The sequence below is a fragment of the Acinonyx jubatus genome, chromosome C2 (assembly GCF_027475565.1).
Source record: "Acinonyx jubatus isolate Ajub_Pintada_27869175 chromosome C2, VMU_Ajub_asm_v1.0, whole genome shotgun sequence".
Lineage (NCBI taxonomy): Eukaryota > Metazoa > Chordata > Mammalia > Carnivora > Felidae > Acinonyx > Acinonyx jubatus.
In genome coordinates this window covers 126,454,342-126,474,434 of record NC_069384.1, presented here as the reverse complement: position 1 = coordinate 126,474,434, position 20,093 = coordinate 126,454,342, and the positions used below count along the sequence as shown (strand labels likewise).

The 20,093-nt window shown below is 54.8% G+C and overlaps 1 protein-coding gene and 1 long non-coding RNA gene across 4 annotated transcripts in view; one reads left to right on the top strand and one right to left on the bottom strand.

The window, feature by feature from the left end:
• Positions 1-2,498, top strand: part of LOC113599963 (uncharacterized) — a 20,366-nt gene extending 17,868 nt beyond the window's left edge. The window contains exon 3 of the long non-coding RNA XR_008297985.1: positions 1,004-2,498. This is a non-coding gene — a long non-coding RNA (uncharacterized LOC113599963). The remainder of the gene's footprint in view (positions 1-1,003) is intronic.
• AMOTL2 (angiomotin like 2) lies at positions 2,003-20,093 on the bottom strand. 3 transcript variants are annotated; one of them, XM_027061806.2, is made up of 10 exons: positions 19,935-20,093; positions 16,525-17,310; positions 13,494-13,800; positions 12,344-12,488; positions 11,858-11,950; positions 7,638-7,933; positions 6,559-6,866; positions 5,565-5,782; positions 4,819-4,992; positions 2,003-3,817 (listed from the first exon to the last, which is right to left on the bottom strand). In XM_027061806.2, the coding sequence occupies exons 2-10, from the start codon at positions 17,256-17,258 to the stop codon at positions 3,759-3,761; spliced, it is 2,334 nt and encodes a 777-aa protein (XP_026917607.1). In that variant the 5' UTR covers positions 17,259-17,310; positions 19,935-20,093; the 3' UTR covers positions 2,003-3,758. The 3 variants fall into 3 exon arrangements, with proteins under 3 accessions (XP_026917607.1, XP_026917608.1, XP_014941186.2); XM_027061807.2 differs by having other exon boundaries at positions 4,819-4,989; XM_015085700.3 differs by lacking the exon at positions 19,935-20,093 and adding an exon at positions 19,264-19,905.

The window sequence follows — 20,093 nt, the reverse complement described above, 5'->3', positions numbered from 1 at the left end:
GCTTCCCAAAGTCCCAGCAAAGCCCCCTGTGGGACCCAGACCCCCTCAGTGCAGGTGTCTGGGCACATGGGCAAACACTCCTGTCCCCAAGGGTCTGCCCAACCCCAGCACAGCCTGCAGCTCCACCAGTTCCAGAACTTTGTTAGGCTGAATTCAAAGTGCACTGAGAAGCTTACTCAACCCTTTTTCTGAGAGGAAATGGCTCCCTAGACCCACTAGTGAGCCTGTGGCTAGAGGACCTCATTGCCCTGCAAGGGCACAAGCCAAAATATATTGGTGCCCTTCACATCTTTTTCTGTAACACATACTCAGGCACACATGTGCACAGACACATACACAAATACACATGCATGCACATATGCTGGGCATGAGGGATGATTTCTTCATCCCGCCTGGTCTGTGTCAAGAAAATACTAAAATGACTCTTCCCAGACTAGCTCCCACAAAAGGCACAGGTGCTTTGAGAGTCCCTGGCCAAAGTTGCTGGGGATGGCATGGCACTCTTGTCAGGGGTTATTGACCTCAGGTCTGGGGTGCCCTCGCAGAGCTATTTTGGGGCCAGGTGGAGGTGAACAGGAATTTTTTCATCAAGGGTATTCTTTGGAATGCCCTTACCAATGGCACCGCCATTTTGTTTGGACACCACATCTTAGCAAATGTAGCTGTGGGCTGATGCGGTTGAGGGAAGAATTGTGGGAATAGGAGCTCTGTGGCCTGCATCCTCGGAGAGGAACCTATCCACACTGCAAACCCTAAGCCAGGGCCTGGTAGGAGGAAGACAGGCATTGATGCTGCCCAGGTGGTGGGAGGCAGGCTGGAGAGCACTGTGGTGGGTATGTGGCCACAGGGTGGGGACAGTTACATCGGCATTATGTTGGGTGGGGGATCCTTCATGGAGCGCTCCCCCTCTGCTGGGGCCCGTCAGAGTTGGGGATGCAAAGTTGCTGGGAAAAGTCCTTGGATATTCCCAATCCTTCCACTTGTTTGGCTCCCTTTCTTGTAGGCAGGCAGGCTGACTCAGGAAGACATGTTCTCTAGGATACTACTGGGTTACTCAATATGGCTGCTGAGTCCCTACACCTGCCCTGAAAATACTTCACCCACAGCCATGGCGGCTAACTGTTCTCTTCAAGTGTCCACAACCTGTATGGCTGCCTGCTGCCTCGTGGTCAGCCCGACTGCTCCTCACATCCTGATTGGGGACCTGTTATGCTGACTGGCCCATGGAGACAGGCACTTTGTTTCTGATATAACATCTGAGACTGAAGATGGTTTTCTATTTTATGGATTCAGTAATAAGCTTTCTTGGGCACAGGGAAAGGGTGGTGATACCACACTAAGGGAGGGAGGCAGGGCCCCAGAATGTGCCACACACACAAACACCCTCTGCTTGTGTCCAGGCAGAAGGCAAGCATGGCTCCTGGTCTCTTGGATGGTTCTGGGACTCCTTGTGCTGGGTGGAGCTGGCAGGATTAAGCCACCTTTGGATACCCAATCCTACTGTGGAGTAACCATAGCATGTGGCTCAACAAAACTAGCTAGGACAAAGCTACCCATGGGGAGGCTGCCCATCTACCAGACCCTCCCAGCCTGAAGCATTCTCTGTACAAGTGGAAAGGAAACCAACCATGTCCTCATTCCAACTCTCTCCTTAAAGCAGCCTCACAAAATTCCCAGGACTTTCATGGATCCTTGACGAGATACTAGGGATCATCCTAGCCTTGCAAAAAAGGATGGACCTGCCTTGTCCACTGGTATCCCAGTCTGAAAATGCAAACTACCCATCACTCCTTGTGTTCGAGAAACAGCAACAAGCCTGAGCTGCCATCTGTGGATATGGTCAAATATTTAAGAACCAAGACCCTCAGGAATATGGGGAGGGGGAGTAGCAGTGGGGGTTCCGTTCAGTGCCAAGAGTGCATGGGTGGCCCACCAAATCCTCAACCCTTTCCTTTCCCTCTTTCTGTCCCAATGTAGCCTCTCACTTGGGCTAAGACACAACTTTTAATTATTATTATTTTTTTTTATTAAAATACTGTTATACCCAGTGGAATGCAGCAGCAATCCTGGTACAGGGTGGCATAACAAAACAGCCATGTTTACATTTTAAATATTTACGATAACTTAAACATACAGACACACATCATGGTCTTTGGCAGAAAATGTTCACAGCACAAAAAATACTTTAAAAGAAATACCAAATATTAATCCAAAATATATTAAGTTGTTTTTTTTTCTTTCACAATATTTTTTTGCCTTTTTTTCTGTTTTTTTCTTTTTGCTTTGTAAACAATGCACATGAACCAAATGTATTTTTCAGCTTTAAAGAAGGGTAGGGGGATGTAAAAAAATATGCAATTGTCCAGCAAATGCAAATGTTTAAAAAGGAAACTTGAGGAATCATGGGAATGAAAGGACACATACCGAACCTAAAAACAGTAAAGGAAAAAAACAGAGATTTAAGGAGAACCAAAAACAGTCAAGACAAACTACTAAAACCCACCAATGGGTCCTGGGGCTGAGCTAGGGGACTCTGTAAGACCAGAAGTCAAAGTCACTGCTACTGGCAGGCTATTATGTGGATGCTTTGCTCTAATTCCAAAGCATTGGCCCTGCTTTTCAGGGCGCTGCTCACCAGTAGCTTGAGGAGCCAGCCTCACGACTGCCATTTTGTGACGGGGGCTCCATTCAGAAGACGATGTGAGTCGCATCTTGTAGCTCACTGACTAGTTTTCACCAGCATACTCCCACTCCCAATCCCTCCAGGTGGGAACAAAGACTGATGAGAACAAGGCAACTTCTCCAGTTTCCATCAAGAGAATTAGAGCTGGGAAGGCCCCCACGGCTCATTTCATCTGGCTCAGGGTTTATAACCAAACTGACAGGACGTCTCAGGGACAGGAGCTGTGGAGCCATTTCAAGAGGCTGGTGACAGGGGTCCATGGGCATTTAAAACAGGGCTTAAGGTGGAAGAAAAGACAGCAATAACACGTGGATCAACCAGTATCAAAATCCATGGGCCAAGAACTTGAGAAGGGGAGAGAGCTGGGAGGCTGGTTGGCAATTACAGGAACCGTGGCAGCAGGGACAGGGGAACAGAGAGGGGACAGATCTGAAGCGGCACACTTCAATCTTCTGTTCCAGAAGAAAGGGGAATATATACAATCTGCACAGCTTATCCCAGTCCACTTAAACGGCCCCTCCCCACTCTGAGTGAGGGGGCAAGGCTGTAGCTTCTGCAGGATTAACACCCTCAATAGTCCCCAAAAGATGCCAAGTCTCCGTGATTTCAAGGAGGCAATGAGGAGCTGAGGAGCAGATGAGGTTGGCAGGGACCACACTCAGCCACAGGGGAACAGCAGAGCTGACCTATTACTGGTGTCCAGGGGCAACCAGCCCCTCACACCAAGATATCCCCTCCCTCCCTGCCTGAGTGCCAACTGGGGGTCCAGAGAGGGCTCAGCTCCCTTCTGGGCTTCCAGTTGCTACCCCAACAGTAAGCCTGGGAATCCTCATTCTGCATGGGCCCAGGAGGGATGTGGGGCTGAGAAGCAGGGTCTTCTGGGTGCAGGTGCTCTCACAGCTCCCCTCACCCCTACAAGTATCCTTCCTAAGCCCCGGGCACCAGACGGTCAATGGGAATGAGTGCCTGGTTGGGGAAAGTGGGGCAGCAGCAGTTGGAGGGGCTGCTGGAATGGCTGACAGAGGCAGAGGGCAGGAGACAGGGAATGGTTCGGAGTCCCCAAGCACGACCTCCTTCAGATCAGTATCTCCACCATGTCCGACAAGTCCTGGACTCTGGATGTAGCGACAGAGTCTGGAGAGAGACAAGAGCACAGGCAAACGCCAGCGAGCGTTACAAGATTGTTCTTTTAAATCCTGACCCATTTTTAAAATTATTTATTTATTCATTCGTTCATTCATTTTAATTTAATTTTATTTATTTTCAGACAGAGCCAGGGAGGGGCAAAGAGAGAAGGAGACACAGTATCCCAAGCAGGCTCCGCTGTTAGCACAGAGCCCGATGTGGGGCTCAAACTCACAAAATGTAAGATCATGACCTGAGCTGAAACCAAGTCAGATGCTTAACCGACTGAACCATCCAGGCACCACTAAATCCTCGCCCATTTTTAAGATAGGATCTTTCTTCACCAACTTTTCCCCCCTCAACTGCCCAGGTGCTTCTAACTTGGCCAACCAAGCACAAGGCTCAGCCCCCACCCCCCACGCCAGCTCTCCATCCAGACTATCAGTGTCCAATGACATTTGTTTCTAACTTTAAACTGCCTGGAGGCTCGGAGGGAGGGGGGCCCAGGGAAGGAGGCTGCAGCATTCTTTTTGTGCCTGTGGTTTTCTGAGATGGCAAGGCACAGGCAAGCATGCAAGGGCTAATGTGAAAGGGAAGCAAAAAATTGAAAAGGCATCTTCTCAAATGTCTCTGTCTTGGACTCTTTTTAAATAAACTCTTCTACCCTGAGATTGTTGTCAGGTAACTCGCCAAGCTCCATGACCTTAGATATTTAAATTGGTAATGAAATATGTAAGGAAGACTACGAAAGAGGAGGCAAAGTGCCCCCCACACAGGCGCTTTCTTTCTGAACTCAGGATCTGTCTGTGATCAGGGTTTTTCAGTTCCTCTATTCACACATCCAACCAGCCCTCACATTTACCCTGCCGGCCTATCATTGTGCACTGCTCCCCCTGCAGAGCGGTCCACGAGCCCGAGGGGTCTGGGAAAAAAGGGCCTGGTGCTCCAGTTCACACCCCAGTGCGCCCTCAGCCCTGCCTGGCACAGAAGCCCAGGGAAGAGGGACTTACCCAGTGAGGCTGTCCTCTGGCCACCGCTGTACCCCAGGAGGCTGTCGGGCTCCAGGCAAGCGGCAGCACTGTCCGGGGGACCATCGGTCTGGGTACTCCCATCTCTGCTCCCGTGTTTGGCATGGGCAGGGAGGGGAGCTGCGGCTACTGGCTCCTCCTCAGGGGCCCTGTCTGCTGGAGAGGAAGGAGGTTGAGAGTTACTGCCTTGCCCACGAGTTGTAGCCCCATGAAGAACACCTGAAGTTAACTGTACCAACTGGGGGCGCGAGGTGGTATGGGTTGCTCTTGATTTGTAAGAACTTCGATTAAGATTAAATGCTCCCATTTCCAAATGGGGATAACTATCAGTTGCATTGGTTTCCAAACATTTTAAGTAACAGAACCCTTCTTTGAAGATGAAATCTTAGAAGCATCAGGGACTCTTGAATTTCTGTGGCATCTGCTCAGATGAAGAAGTGGAAGAGCTGGCCTGGAAGGTACATCTGCACAGGAAGCCCTATTTTTGCTTAGATGGCAAGTGGCCAGGATCCACGGTGATGGAATTTATGGGGATGGGGACTACAGCATGCCTCTTCACACCAGCAGGATAGCTGTGGCCGTAGCTGTGGTTACTGGAGCCAGACGGTAAGCTGGCTCCCCTGGGCAAGGGGTCAGGAAACCCTGGCTCCTCTGAGCCTCAGTTCTGGGAGCAAAGGCCTGAAAGCAACCTACTCTTCTACCTGTGCTCCCCACCTGCTTCGTCTCACCTGTAGCCAGCCGGGCAGGGGCATCCACTTGCCGCTCACTAGAAGAGAGACCTTGCCAGCCCTGGTTCCCTGCCGCTGCAGCCACGAAGACAGATGGCACGGACTTGGCGGGCCTCAGGGAGCCCTGGGTGGCCTTTCCAGGGTCTTTCCTGGAGCGCTGCTGAAGGACCTTGATCACTGCATCCTTCTCCAGGATCTGGGCATGGAGCACCTTCAACCTGAGGGGTGAGAGGCCACGTTCACATGGTCAGACCTACAGATCCAGCGGCCTCCACCTCATAAAAGTTGGACAAAAAGCCCTCCCCATTGAGGAGCCAGGATGTATTCTCTTGTCCTTGTAATAGGGACCAGGGGTGGGGGGTGGGGTTTAGAAATACCATCACAGTTCTGAAATCTGAAGCCCTGAAAACCTCCAGCACATGAGACACTGGGCCCTTCCTATGCCAGCAAAGGCAGGTCAAGGGGTGGGTTGGATTCATCTGATGATAGCAATGGCACAATCCCTCTCCTGCGGGGCAATACCCCAGAGCTGCTGACCATCAAATGGGCTCAGTTGATGTGCTTGTGCTTTTGAGTCAGACATAGGTTGAACAGAAATCTTGTAGGGCCTCTGAGATCTTTTTTGGAGAGAAAATACTAGCTATCCCCAAGGCAGGTACCCAGTCCACATTCCTTCTGGGGTGGTACATGGTGTGGATTCACTTGGAAAGTCTTATTCTCTGATTTCCTGGGGGAGGGGGGAGCAGATAGAGGCCAGGGCCTTGGATGGCATCGAGTACCTCCATAGCCAAGGTTTCCCGGGCAGACCAAGGAGTCTCTGGGAGAGAACATGTGTGTGGTGCCTGGTGAGCCAAACACACAGGAATCAGCCCAGAAGCATGAGACTGCTGAGCCTCATTCATGGGGAGAGGAGTGTTTATCAGGGATTAAGGGCATGGCAGGGGTTGGACAGGGCCACCCCCACCCCCACCCCCAGTGGCCTCCAAGGCCCAACCTGCTTTCCATCTCCTGATGCCTGTGGCCACCGGTGAGCAGGCCCTCGTTGAAGCTGCTGCTGGGCGAAGGCTGGGGGGAGTGTCGGATGAGAGTGGTGTCACGCTGGGCGGCAGCTGTGGCAGCCGCGTCCATGGCAAACTGCCTCATGGCGCGCTCCTCCAAATACTTCTGCTCCCACTTGGTCATATCAGCCTCCAGTGCCAGGATCTGCTCCTCTTTCTCCCGCAGTTGCTCCGACAGCCGCCGGGCGCTGAGCTCCGGGGACCCACCACTGCCATTGCCACCTGTGGGGGTGCCTGCCTGTCTCTGCGGAGAAGGGAGCACTGTGGTCAAGGGCGGAGGCTGGGGCGTGGCAGCCACTGGTCCTCGCCCACAGAAGGACTCTCACCTATGCACGGGTTTGTTCTGCCCTTCCCGGCCACCCACCCCGGCACCCTGCGGCCACCAAAGATGAAGCAGGTGCTACGGTTCCCCACACCCCTGTGGCCAAGGGTATAGGAAGATCAGGCCTGCCTTGCATAGGGGACCACGGAAAGTATCCTCCAAACTGGAAACGGATACTCTTAATAATTACACTGCGACAACTGGTGTAAATTAGGACCCACCTGGGCAGTCCTAGACATTTGGTCACCCTACCTCTGTGTGAAGGGTAAGGTTGGGAGTGGAGACAGAACTCTATCTGGTTTGTAAACACCAGGGTTAGTAACACAGCCCAAAGCGAGCATAAAGACTCAGGATCTGGGTCACCATCTGCCCTCTTCATCTTGGGGAGACCTGTAAGAGCCAGCTAGTCTTCCACATCAAGGCTCCTGAGCTACTTTCTCTAGAGACCAAGGATGCCAACCCCTGCTGCTGTGGAGCACAGAAGCCCAGGTCTTGAGTCCCCAAGACCAGCACCTGGCCAAGAGGTAAAGCCTCTGCTAAGGTGGCTGGCAGGAGCTGGGGCAAGGAACACAGATCACCCCCGCTTTCCAAGGAGGCCTCCACCTGGATCTTGGCAGGGGCTCCTGGGCCTTCAGAACCAGCCTCCTTAGATAGTGCCCTCCCTCTGCCGCCACCACAGGTCCCTAAGCTCACCTGCTGCGCACGCAAGGCCTTGAGTTCCTGCTCTAGGCGCGTCCGCAGACGTAGCTCCAGCAGCTCCCGCTTCTCACAGGCCGCCTGCAGCTGCCCCAGGGCCTGCTGCAGCCGCTCCACCTTCTCCACGTAGGCCTGCTTCTTGCGCAGCTCCTCCTCGGCTCGTGCGGCCCGGCCCTGCGCGTTGCTCAGAGCCTGCTCCAGCAGCTCTGCGCGCCGCCGCTGGTCCTCGATGGCGCCACGCAGCAGGGCCATCTCCCGCTCCAGCTTCTCCTGCTCCTGCTGCTGCTCATAGCCTGCAGGGAGGTGTGGGGCTCAGTCTGTGATGGCAACCGCCCTAGCTCGTCCCACTGGGCGCCTACCACACGCTGGGCCTCAATGACCCTAGGAGTTAGGTGCCAGTATTTCCATTACCATTTTATGCAGGAGGAACAGGTTAAGTCACAAATAAATGACAGCACTGGACCAGGGCCCTTGCAGTAATAACTGGGCTGTGCAGCCTCTCTACTGGGACATGGGCAGCCCCAAACACTGTCCACTTGTGCCAGGTGTCACCATTTCCAAACCACATTCACAATTTCGCACAATGACACTAGAGACTGGCCAGATAGGAAGTGTGATGCCTATTTCCAGATGAGAAGACTCAGGTGGACTGTGACATGGCCATCATTCAAGTGAAAGAATGAAGGAACAGGGAAGAGAAGAAGCATCACTGGTTGCACTATGAGCCAGGCACTTACTTACACATCTTTGTATAATAGCCTTTGATAATGGTCCCTCGAGGTAGGATGTGTGACCCCCAACACATATTGGGGAAGAAACACAGGTGAATGTTGCTGCTAAAGCGGGGATCCAAGTCAACCTGGCCTCCAAAGGACCAGGCTGCTCTGGCTGTGGTGGGGTGCCCCTCATATCCACAGGCCTCCCAGAGTGAGCTCCAGGACACATTCTGCGGACCCAGGGCTCCCCAGAATAGTGCTGCATTTCCTTCCCTGGTCTGGGGGACCACTGAGAGGGTAGGTGACCAGGCTTATAAAGAAATGCAACCTTTGTGGCACAATAAAAATGACTATGGTCCAAAGATTTGTGGCTGAAGTCCTAGCTAAGCTGACTTTTAAATCATCTTTGTTCCTTCCCCAAGAGAACTCTGCTCAGAGACCCACACCGCATTGCAGGGCTAAGCAAGGCCCAAGCCAGACCACGCAGTCTTCCAACTGATACTCTAGGCTTAAGTCTACCTTCCATGCACCTGCCCATTGGGAGTCCAGGCTAGCCCCCCAGAGAGTGTGTGGGCTGCCTGCCTTACTGGAGAGTAGAAGGGGGTGGGCTCCAGGGCCTGCCTGATGAACTCAAAGGCACTGTCCCTAAGAGCAGCACTGTCACAGTACAGTGGAATTTTCTGCTGTAATAAACCTGTTCTATACTGTGCTGACCTGTAGAGTCATCACTAGATACTCATAGCTATTGAGCACTTGAAGTGTGGGGAAGGAACTGAAATTCTTCTTTTTATTCAATCTGAATTAATTCTAACCTTTGGGCCACATGTGGCTAAATACCTATCACAACGGACAATACAGGTTCTGGAGTAGAAGAGTTAAGGCTGGGGACCTGGGTAGGCAGAGGGAGGATTCATTTACTCAGGGCCCTGAAGCAGGAGAAGGGCACAGTCAACCCAGGTCAGCTCTGACTCACTCCGGATTTTTGAAGGCTGGGCCCAGGCTGGCCTCACTCTTTGGTGTGGAGAAAAAAGATGAGGAAACTCCATAATACTGAAGTGGAGGCATCCACAGTGGGTTGACTGTTGACTTGGCATCTCATGAGTGTGGTGGAGGGGCTGGCAGAGAGAGGAGACTGGGGATTTGGGCCTAGAAACAATGACCCCCTCTGCATGTGTTCACAGAGCCTACAGCTCACAGAGCTTATGGGCAGCAGCCTCTCATCCCAGTCTGACCATGGCTGCCCCATCTTAGAACCCCAGAACCCGAGTCTCCAGCAAGAAGCAAATGTCTAACAGGGACAGAGCTCGGAAAGTGAGGCCTCAGGACTCAAAGCCAGATCCCCAGGGAGACACAGACCAGAGCAGCCAGATCTGTCTGTATGAAAAGCAGGTGGCATTGGTGACAATAATCACGCTTTCCTCCTAGTTGTTGACTGACCCCAGAAAAAAAGGTCAACTAGAGACATTTTCCCTGGAGTTTTGTGTTTTCTCCATAGGTATCAAGGAACAAGGAAAAGCTGCTTGGCTTTCCTCAGCCCTTGGGGTGGAGTGGGGGGACCTAGTCTTCTGTTTCTGGCAGCTTCCTGCTGCCTTGCACAACCTCTAAGGCCCTGGCAGGGGCTGAAGAGGCCTCGGCCTTGGCCATCCTCAGCCACCAGGATGAAACTGTTTGGGGAGGAGAGCCCCTGGGCCTGGGTGGAAGAGGAGCCGGGAGCATTAATGGGAGGGTGCCAAGGGCGCGCAGGAAAGCAGAGCGAGCTGCGCGGTGGTGGTGGTGCGCGGTGGGTGGGGGGGGGGGGGGGGGGGGGTGTTGCGCCTTCAGCCCGGGAGAAAGCTACGGGCTTGGCCCCCACCGGCTCAGGCCTTCTCCCTTTGTCCCAGAGGGAGCGGCGGAGGGGGGCGGGTCCAGAGCGGAACAGCCCGGCTCTGGAATGCCAGGCATCCAGGTCACCCGCGGCTGCGAGATTAATGGCTCCAGCGAGGAGCCAAGAACAGCCTGGCGCTTGCTCTCTGGGGAGCGGAAACGCCTCCGGGCCGGCCTCCCCCCCCCCCCCCCCCCCCCCGCCCCGCCCCTCTTCTGCCGGCTCCCAGAAACCTGCCTTGCTACTTCCTTTCTGTGGCGCCGCGCCCCCAAAGCCTGCCCTCCTGCAGGAGGCCCCCATTCTGCCAACAGCCAGCAACCCCTCCGCCCAAGCTCCCAAGGGCTACACGAAGGGCTGCTCCTTTCCCGCCCTCCCCCAGCATCATCACCTCCATTGCCACCTCAATCTGCTCAGTACAGCCTATCCTACTTCCTGCCCACCCCCACCCCCCAATCCGGTCAGTGTCGTGTTCTCCCATTGGCTGTCCAGGGCAGCCCCGGCCAGGGCTCTGAGCCCTCCTTGAGGAGGGAGGTGCTGCCAGCCAGAGCTCAGTCCTCAAGCCATTTCTCCATTTCTGGACACCCCCTACTATCCAGGCCATTCACACACACAGTAGGCTTCCTCAAAGCCACCCTCACCCGGGACACCAGCCACCCGCATTCCATTTCTGTGCAAATGCACAATAGCACAATAGGAACTTCGGACTGCTAGAGCTTCTTCCAGGTGTTCAGGGCTCTCTTTGTCTCTCCCACTCCAGGCACCTCCACCTGAGCCGTTCCCGTGCCATTCCCAGAGCCTCTCTCTCAGGCCAGTGGAGACTTCTCAGTCACTAATCTCCAGGGCCATGGACACCCTTGTTCCCTTGAATCTGTGGTTAGAAGGCCCTGCTCCTTTCTCAAGCTCAACCCCTCTCTCTTGACTTTCCTGCCGCTGTACCTTCCAGGGCCTGCTCCCACCCTCTGCCAGATACATGATAGGTGCTTAGCATGGTTCTCCTAAGGAACAAATAAATCACTGATTGAATAGGCTAGTCAATGGTGAACTCATCCACTCTCTTCAAGAAGCCTTCCACCACCCATTAGAGTAGCTTCTCAAACCCCTTCCTTAGACTGCACCTGTTGGTTAAGCTCGAGGAACCCATTTTTGGTCATCTGCAGGTACCTCCACTTGGACACCTTGTTATGGCCCAGTTGCATCATGCACCCCAGCTTCTCACATTCCAACCAGGCACCCCCAACCTTTCTGCTGTCTGGAACTTCCTGGGGAAACTCACATTCCTTCTCTCTCTTCTTACTTGCCTCCAGGGCGATCTGCCTCCCCCACTGCTCCCTACACCTTCAATCCTGCAGGATACTGTACTGTACTGACACAGCACCACAGCTCAGCAAATCACTGCACCCCAGCTGTCCCTCTTGTATCCACTGATCTCTCCAATAAATATGGAACCAGATCTTATTCTTTGGAGGTCACTCCTCCCAGCCAGTCCAGTCCAGTGCTGGGTGCATAGTAGGCATCTAGTAATCCTATGCTCAAAGCATTGCTTTCATAAGCAGGAGGGCCAATCCTCCCTGTCCACAGTCACTGCTGTGGTCTCGCCACCCACACATCTGTCCAGGCATCTGCATGTGACCCCTACTCACTTTGAGCAAGCAGCTTGGCCACCATGTCCTGGCTGCCTGCCTGGGCCTCCTGTGTCTTGGTCGCCAGGCGGCGGTTTGCAGATTCCAATCTCTCTGTTTCAAATGAAGGAAAAAACATTTTCAGGAAAGATGTTTGAGTATCAGGTGAAACTACCTGCCCGGGTGTCCCTTGGGGTCCTGTCTGTGGGGCTGTGCTGTCCAAACCGGGGATGGGCTGATAGGGAAGCCCCCAGGCATGCTGAGGGCCTAATGAGGAGAGAGCACTGAGCCACATAGATGGGGGCCCCACAAGAGGCTCCAAGGCATAGAAGAGAGACAAGCATCCTTCTGTCCAGGTGGCCCCCTACGAGTTGCAGCCTGGTTCCCTCCAAGCCAATTTACACTTATTTTTGCAGACAGCAGAGATTCCGAATGTCTCCCTGGAACAGAGGGATCAAGCCCTCCAGAGACGCTCCCCACCCCCTCTACCTGGGTGACCTCCCTCACCTCTGAGATCCCTGTTGAAGTCCTGCAGCCTCCTCATTTCACTGTCCATTTTGTTCCGCATGGTCTTCTCCAGGGCCTCCCGCTTGGAAGAGGCTCTGGTCAGGCTCTCGTGGGCCTCAGAGAGCCGCTGGATTTCACTTTCCAGCTGCAAGAAAGAGGCAGACAGAAGAGCTGAAGGAAGGGGAGAGATCCCTGCGAGTGGGTAGCAATCAAGGTCCCCTCCACAGGCCCAGGCTGCTCTGCTACTCTCCATCAGGAAGGGTGAGAGAGGAGAGAATAAAAAGCAACAGCAAAAAATCCAGGTGGCTATAGTGGGATGGTCAGAAGCTTGTGGACTCCAGATATGAATCAGACTACTAGAACCAGCAAGCGAGGGTCCCATCAATTGTGCCAAGGTCCAGATGCTGAGTGAACCCAGGGCCAGGTATTCTTGAAGTGGCTGCCTCAAGTGACTTAACACAGCTTTCCTGCACCCAACATCCAGAAAGATGCATTTTACTTTTGTCCAGTTCCTACTGAGAATCTGAGCACAGTGGACCAGGAGGGGGCACAAAGACTCCAGCCATGTCCCGGGGTTTGAGCTATCTCGGACACCACAGGACAGTCACAGGAGGCCTGAGGCCACCTGTCAAAGCTGAATGCACAGCTGGTAAACCTTCACTGAGGAACAGGGCACCAGACCCCAGCCTGAACTGCCTCTGCCTGGGAGTATTTCCTCCTCTAGCCATCACCATCCACTGCAGAGGGCCAGCCTACCCCCACTGCCCCTCCCACTTGGCTGCTGGCGGGTTCTGCACGTGCTCCGAGCTGGCCTGTGATTCTAATAAGTAGCTCGTTTTTTCCAAAAGGAGGGGCTTTCTTTTTGGCCAGGGCCAGCCTAGAACAGACTTACTGTTGTGTGGGGGACACAAAGGGCTCTCTGTGGGAGGTGTCCGCAGAAGGGGGTGTGTGCAGGGGAAGGGTGTGCAGGGAGCTGGTGAATGGGCTCTTTCTAATCACTACTGGCCAGCAACTGCTCACACTCCAGGCCTGCTCTGCCAGCCTTGCGGCTGCTCCCCAGCTGTCTAGAGTTGGCGAGGGAGGGCATACGAAGCATGAGGGGGTGGGGGCCAGCTCCCCCTCACCCCTCTGAGGCCCCAGCAAGGCCTACCTTCTCAATGCGGCCAGCCTTCTCTGCTGAGCTCTCCAGCTCCCTCTGCAGCCTCTCGTTGTCCCTCTGCAGCCTGGCATTCTCCCTCAGCACAGTCTCCATCTGGGCCAGGTGGGCGCTGCCTGAGGTGGCTGAGGACGCCTGGCTGCTTGCTGGCCCCTCCACTTCAGGTGGACCGAGGGAGCCTAGGGTGCCATGGCTGACAGCAGCTGGATGTGGTGGCAGGGGGTGCTCCTGGGCCGGCTGTAGGTACTGGTACTGCTGTTGTTGCTGGAGGAACACAGGGGGCACCTGGGCCTGCAGGATCCTGGGGAACAGAAGAGACAGTGTTCAGAGACTGTATAGACCCCCATGGTTCCCACCGCTGAGCAACCCTGAGTGGGCCCAGCCCTCCTGGCATAATGGAGGAGGCCTTTTCCACAGTGTCTACCTAAGACCCTCAAGGGCCAAGGGAATGGGGCTAGAGGGGGTTAACATCAGGATGCTTATTTCATGCCCAGCCTTACTGTGGCCAAGGCCCTGGGGATCAGCCTGAGTAGTCCTGGTCCTTGTAAGCAACCAATACTTAAATAAGGCATCTTAAACAAGGCACACTTGACCTTTCTAATCCATACAAGGTTCTTTTTGGGTCTGGAGGCCATGTCAATCATGACTTGAGCACACAGTCTTCCAGGCCCCTGGGCCACTTGGTGGCTAAGCCTCAGCAGCTACCCCTCTGTCTCTTATAAGCCTCTTACACTAGCACCTGCCAGTGTAGCACATCCACGTTTTCTCCCTCCTATTTTGGGTCCCATCACCCTTCACAGAAACATTTTTAGAATACTGTGGCTAAGGGCAGAGTGGTGAGATAGATGTCAGGGTAAGAGTCTGAGCTCCAAAGTCTGACCAAACAGGCATTCAAATCCCCACGGTGCCAGCATGCCTCTACTAAATCATGAGGGTGAGGATCTCCAGCCTCACGGGGCTCACCAGGCAACACAAAGCCTGGCAAGTGCTGGGCCTACAGCACATGATCCACAATGGTGGCGCATCCTCTACCTCTCCTACTGACAACTGCAGCCTATTGTCTTCGTAGAGTAAATGTAACCCACACACTAGATGGGGCCACCTCTGGACTACCACAATACCCTGAGTTTAGGGACAATGTTCTACTGGCCTCTAGCAATGGTGCAGCATTCTCCTCAGAACCCCGTGGAGGTGGGGGTGGAAGCTGGTCACAGAGACTTGCTGGGGCCTTGTGACTCCAGGTATAAAAGAACAGACTTCCTCAGTTACACCAGGAATTTTCCAGGCCCCAGAAGCTACATGAGAGCTGAATTCCACTTCTGGGTCCATCCCCTCAGCACTCATGCCCTTCCTCCCCGGCTCCTCTTAGGACCCTAGGCTGAAAGAAAAGTCCCTGCCCCTAGTTCCCAACGATTAAGCCTTCTCTGATCAGCTGAAACGAAAGGACGGGCAGATCTGCTTCTCTTACTGCCTAAGCTAGAGCTCCTAGTGAGAGCTGAGCAGAGGGTCTCCACTGGAATGTCCAAACTCTCCCTGCACTGCTAAATGTGGCATTCTCAGGGTTGCTTCACAAACTTTCTTCCCCCTGCACTGGGCTAGGCAGACACAACTGGCATTCTTTGAGGATGACTTAGCTCTGAGGAAGAATAGTCTCCTTTCCCTTCACACTTGCTCTCCGGCCCCCCCCCCCCATGTTGCCCCTCCCCCTCCCTCCCTTTTTTGTTCTCCTGCAGTCTACTTCCTTTCCACGATATTATCTTTTCCTGACAGGGCTCAATAAGGCTGCTCCAAAACTAGAAACCCACGACTCAGCTTCCGAAACTCTCCCTGACCAAGCCCTGAGAAAGGAGATAAGATGGGGACGCGAGAGGTGGAGGCTGGAGAAAACCCATAGGGTTCCGTCCTCTACTTCCCCCATACCAACACCATGGCGTCACTCATTTCTCGAGAGCAAGGAAAGGCATCTATCCCAGGAAAAGACCAAGCGGTGGGAAAGTGGGTGACTAAATGAAGACTCAGCAAGAATGAAGAGAACAAGACTTCGACCTTGAGGCTCCAGAGGAAAGGAGTCTGCAGATTCAGGGGTTTCCTGGACCACCATCGGCGGGGGAGATGCAGAGTGTGTGACATGAAGGGTGTGTGTCAGCTTCTCAGAAGGTGCTGGGCCAAGTCAGAAGCCTGGGGCAGAGCCTCATTTCTAGGAACCAGTATTTCTGCAAGCTGGGCTTTCTGCTTTTCTCCTCCTGGTCTCCTGCTTCCATTCTTGCCCCTTAGAATCCATTCCCTACATGCAGCCTGAGGGGCCTTCTTAAAGAAGTAAGCCAAATCACATCCTCTAAAGGCTTCAGAATCAAGTTCTACATCCCCCAGCAGCCCTTTCCAAGGCTCCACAGAAAGGGGCTTGCCCGGACCCCATGTCCTCTCCTGCTACAGGCTCCAGCCACCTGGAGCATGTGGGAAAACATGAAAGGAAATAAATGGTAGTGACAGGGCAGTTCCTGCCCTGGTGTAGGGCACAGAGAGGACTTTAAGGAGGCCATCTGGTCCTTCCTGCCTCCAGTTAGGAATGCCCTCCATTAATCACAGAAAGCAAACTGTCCACTTGGTCCTAAGAGTCTCCAGAGAAGGAGGTCCCACTTTCTTGCCACTTAGCTTGGAAACAGTTTGGCAATGATTCCCAACCCTTGTCTTTAGCAAGTTCTTTTGAAAACCTAACCTTTAACCCCCTGCTGTAACTTGTACCCTCTGGGAACCTTAGTTATTTGACTGCTACAGCTAATTACACAATGGTATCCATCTCTGAATTAAAGCAAAAGATGCCACTAAGTTCTCATGTGACCTTGGCTAAGTCCTACTTTCCTCCAGGCATCAGCCCCTCCTTCTCGGAAAGGAGGCAGGTATCAACAGCCTTCCTCTGGGGCTGGCCAGCCCTGACACAAGGTGCTGCTGTCTGGAGGCTCTCCACCCTGGGGAGAACTACACTGGAAGAAGGTCAAGAGCTTGAAAGAGCAGGGTGGGCAGTTACCTGACTTCAGCATGCTGGAAGTGTGGGCTCCCACGGGTGCGGTACCGTGGGTCGGTGACAGCAGTGGCGGTCTCATGAGCCAGCACAACGTGTGGGTACTGAGGCGGAGGTCCACGGGGCTCTGGGCCCTCGGCAGGAGGGCCTCTGGGTGGGGGCCCCTGCTGATTGCGGGCCAGCTGCGGGAAGCTGTGGGAGGAGCTCATGTGGCTGGGGGCCCGGGCACCGTTCCTCTCCAGGGACAGCTGCAGGAGCCGTTCACTCAGGGAGCGCACGTGCCCATGCCTCAGCTCCCGCAGCGCCTCATCCTGGCTCCGATTGCCTCCGGAGGCCCCTCGGGGATCCCGGTCCCCTACGTGTGGCCGGGGCCCTGCCTGCTGGGCCGCATAGTACTGCGAATGGGCTTTAGCTTCTTCATAGGTGGGTAGCTCCTCACCCTTGCTGGGCTGTGCGCACAGCCGGTAGAGGGTGTTCTCTGCCAGGTGGGTCTCACCGCCCTGGTGCTCCTGGCCCTGGGGCTCCTGCCTTGTGGCCTGCTGTAGCACCTGAGTGTCCTCGGGTGCCAAGAGCTCCACGGAGGCCTGGGGGCTCCCTGTGCTCCCAGCCCCAGCCCCACCCCGCAGGGCCTGCTGTTGGATGGCCAGCAGTGTGCGTGTCTCAGTCAGGTTGCCATAGCGCAGCTGCTCCTGGATGAGGCGGTGCAGGACTGTCCCCGAGGAGTCTTCCAGAGTCCTCATGCTTCCTTGGCTTGCACACCCCTGCCTGAACAGTGGCCGGTGGCACCTGGCCCTAGGGCACCCGAGAGAAGAGAAAGAAGAGCAATCAGTGGGAGTACCTGGGAGAGGAACAGGAGGACTTTCCATTACACTCTGGCCCAAAGCAGAATGGCAAAGAGCAAGGCTATGGAGGGTCACGCAAGGCTGGGTTCAACTGCCAATGCTGCCGCCTACTGATTAAGGCAAGTTGCCTAACCTCTGAGCCTCCGTTTCTCCATCAGAAAAATGTAAGGAATAATGCCTGCTCATGGAGTTGAAAATTAAATGAGGCAATGGCTGCTGAGCTCCTGGTGCGCTGTGAATCCTTAGCAAAGGGTTGCCATACCATCATATTCACACTTAGTATGGAGGCATAGCTGCATCTTTACTATGTCTAAAGAAAAAGACACAGTAACCTAGTGGGTAATCAATCACCCAGGAACCCCAGCCTCCTGCAGTCTGCTTCCCATTGAAAAGGCTGATGAGAGACTCCAGAGGAGGGGTAGTTCAGCCATAACCACTGAGCAGGCCAGTCTAGGGATGGACAGGGGCCCAGTTTATTGGCAGGTGGTAAAGAACGAGTCCAGCCTAGTAAAAGCCTTGGGCAAACTGCCCCTAGCTCCCTCTAGAATGCTGCATGCCTAAGCCCTAGTCTTAGCAGTTAACTCACCACCCTTTACCATGCTGAGCCCTCCCTGTCATGGGATGACCTCGGCAGTTACTCTGCAAGGTGAACAGGAGAAAGGAAAAAATGCTGGTTTGCTGAATATGGGATGAAAGAAGAGAAGCTACAGTAGGACCATGGTTTGTGAACTGAGGCAAAAAGGTGCCACTCATCCAGGTGTGCGGGTAAGTCACACAGTCTGTGTGCTGACAGCAACCGCATGGATGCCCCAGGAAAAAGAAAGGGTAGCACCCTGTCTTTGATTTTATGACCGTCCCCCTTACACACAGACACACGCACTTGCTACATCGGAAAAGACCTCAACGGTCCTATGCCACATAGGGGATGGGCACTCAGCATTTTGATACCAGTAACACCCATTTGAGCCAATTGGAGACGGAAGCGAGCAAGGGAGAGGCTCTTGGTTGCAGGGACCTGGGGCTGGGGCCTGGAAGCCTCAAGTGCAGGGAGATCCTATCTCCTGAGGAAGGTATTCTCTTCTGAGCTTGGGCTCTCAGTGGCTCATGTCCTGGAAGACCGCCCACCTCACCTGGCTTCCTTCCCACAGCCTCCTCCAACACAAACCTCCAAACTAGATTCAGGGAAAACCAAACAAAACCACATCTCCATAGGTCCTTGTGTATGGGGGGAGGGGAGCAGGCAGAACGTGGCCCCGCCTCCGCCACAGAACTAGCCCCAGTGCCCTGCTGCTATTTGGGCTTGGTAGGTTGGCAGAGCAGCCATTCCCAATCCGCTCCTTCCTCCTGGCTGCCCAGAAATGAGGAGAGGGAGTGGAGTCTGGAAGGCATCTCTGTACCCATCCTTCTTGGCACCCCACCATGCGGCCCCTTCTCCCTACACACAGGAGGCTGGAGATGCAAGACTCCAGAGTTACCAGAGGCAAAACAAACTAGAATCCATTCGCCCCAAGGTTTCATCTGCGGGGCATTTCCTAAAGTAATCAGTCTGGGCTGAAACCTGCTGAGAAAGACCGAGGAATGCAGAGCTTTCTGGACAGATTCCTGGTCTCCTCTCCGCCAACGGTGTGCCTGGGAGCAGGGAACACCTCCGGGGCCTCTCATCCGAATCTGTCCCGGTCAGACGCCTCAGATGCACATCCCTTCAGCTGAGGCCTTACTAAAATCTGCGACCACGACCCGGGCCGTGCACCTTTGCTGCACCAGCGCTCCTGGTTCTCTGAACCCCCACCCCCTTCCTAAGTAAGCACGTAACTCCGGCTCTCGCCGGGGCTCACGCTCGCCTAAGGAACCCAAGCGACGGTCCCTAAGTCAGATTGCACCCCAGCCAGGGATCCCGCCCTACCCAGACTCCAAGCCGACCACGAACACCTGGAGGCCGCCGGTGCACCTAGAGCGAGCAGGGGAGGGTAGCCGGAGGCCCACGGAGTTCTTTAAGCGTCGCGGGTCCGCCTCCCTCCCAGCCTCCCAAGCCCTCTTTGTTTTCCAAATGCTCCAACGCTGACGTCACCGGGCTGGACGGCCGGCTGCATTCTTTCTAAGTGAGAGCCAGTCAGTGGCTCCAGAGAGGATTTTCCAAGGAAGACAAAGAGGAATTCTTGGACTAGTTGGGGGCAAAGACACCTGTAATCCCCACCTAACCAACCAGATCAGCCCCAGGGCCCTGCAACTTTAACTCTAAGCGGCGTCTCCTTCCCTTTTCTGCGCCGCTCTCTCCAACCCACGGCCCAAAACACATGACACCGCTCTCCCCAGAAGCTGCCCCCTCCCCCAGCCCCAGGGGACCCCGCACCAGCTAGAGCCCCCGACCCAGGCGCATTGCGGAGCGCCCTGAGCGAGGAATGGTCCCGGGTCGCCCCCGCGGCTTCCTGGAAAGGGCGCACTGCATCCCGAGGACGCTTAGAGCGCCGGCCTCCCGCTCCCAGAAAAGAGCGGGCTGCGCCGGGGCTCTGGCTTCGGCTGGACGCGTCTCTCCCGACCCGAGCGCTCCCCGAAGCGCCGAGCGGCCTTCCTTACCGCTGCGGCCCCCGGGTGCTTGGCGCAGTCAGACCCGACGACCCGGCCCAGCTCCGCTCAGCTCAGCTCGGCGGCGGAGGTGTGCACTAGGCGGTGGCGCCGACGCTCTGGCCGCTCGGGCCCCAGCGCGCAGCCCCAGGGTCGGCCCGCGCCGGAGGC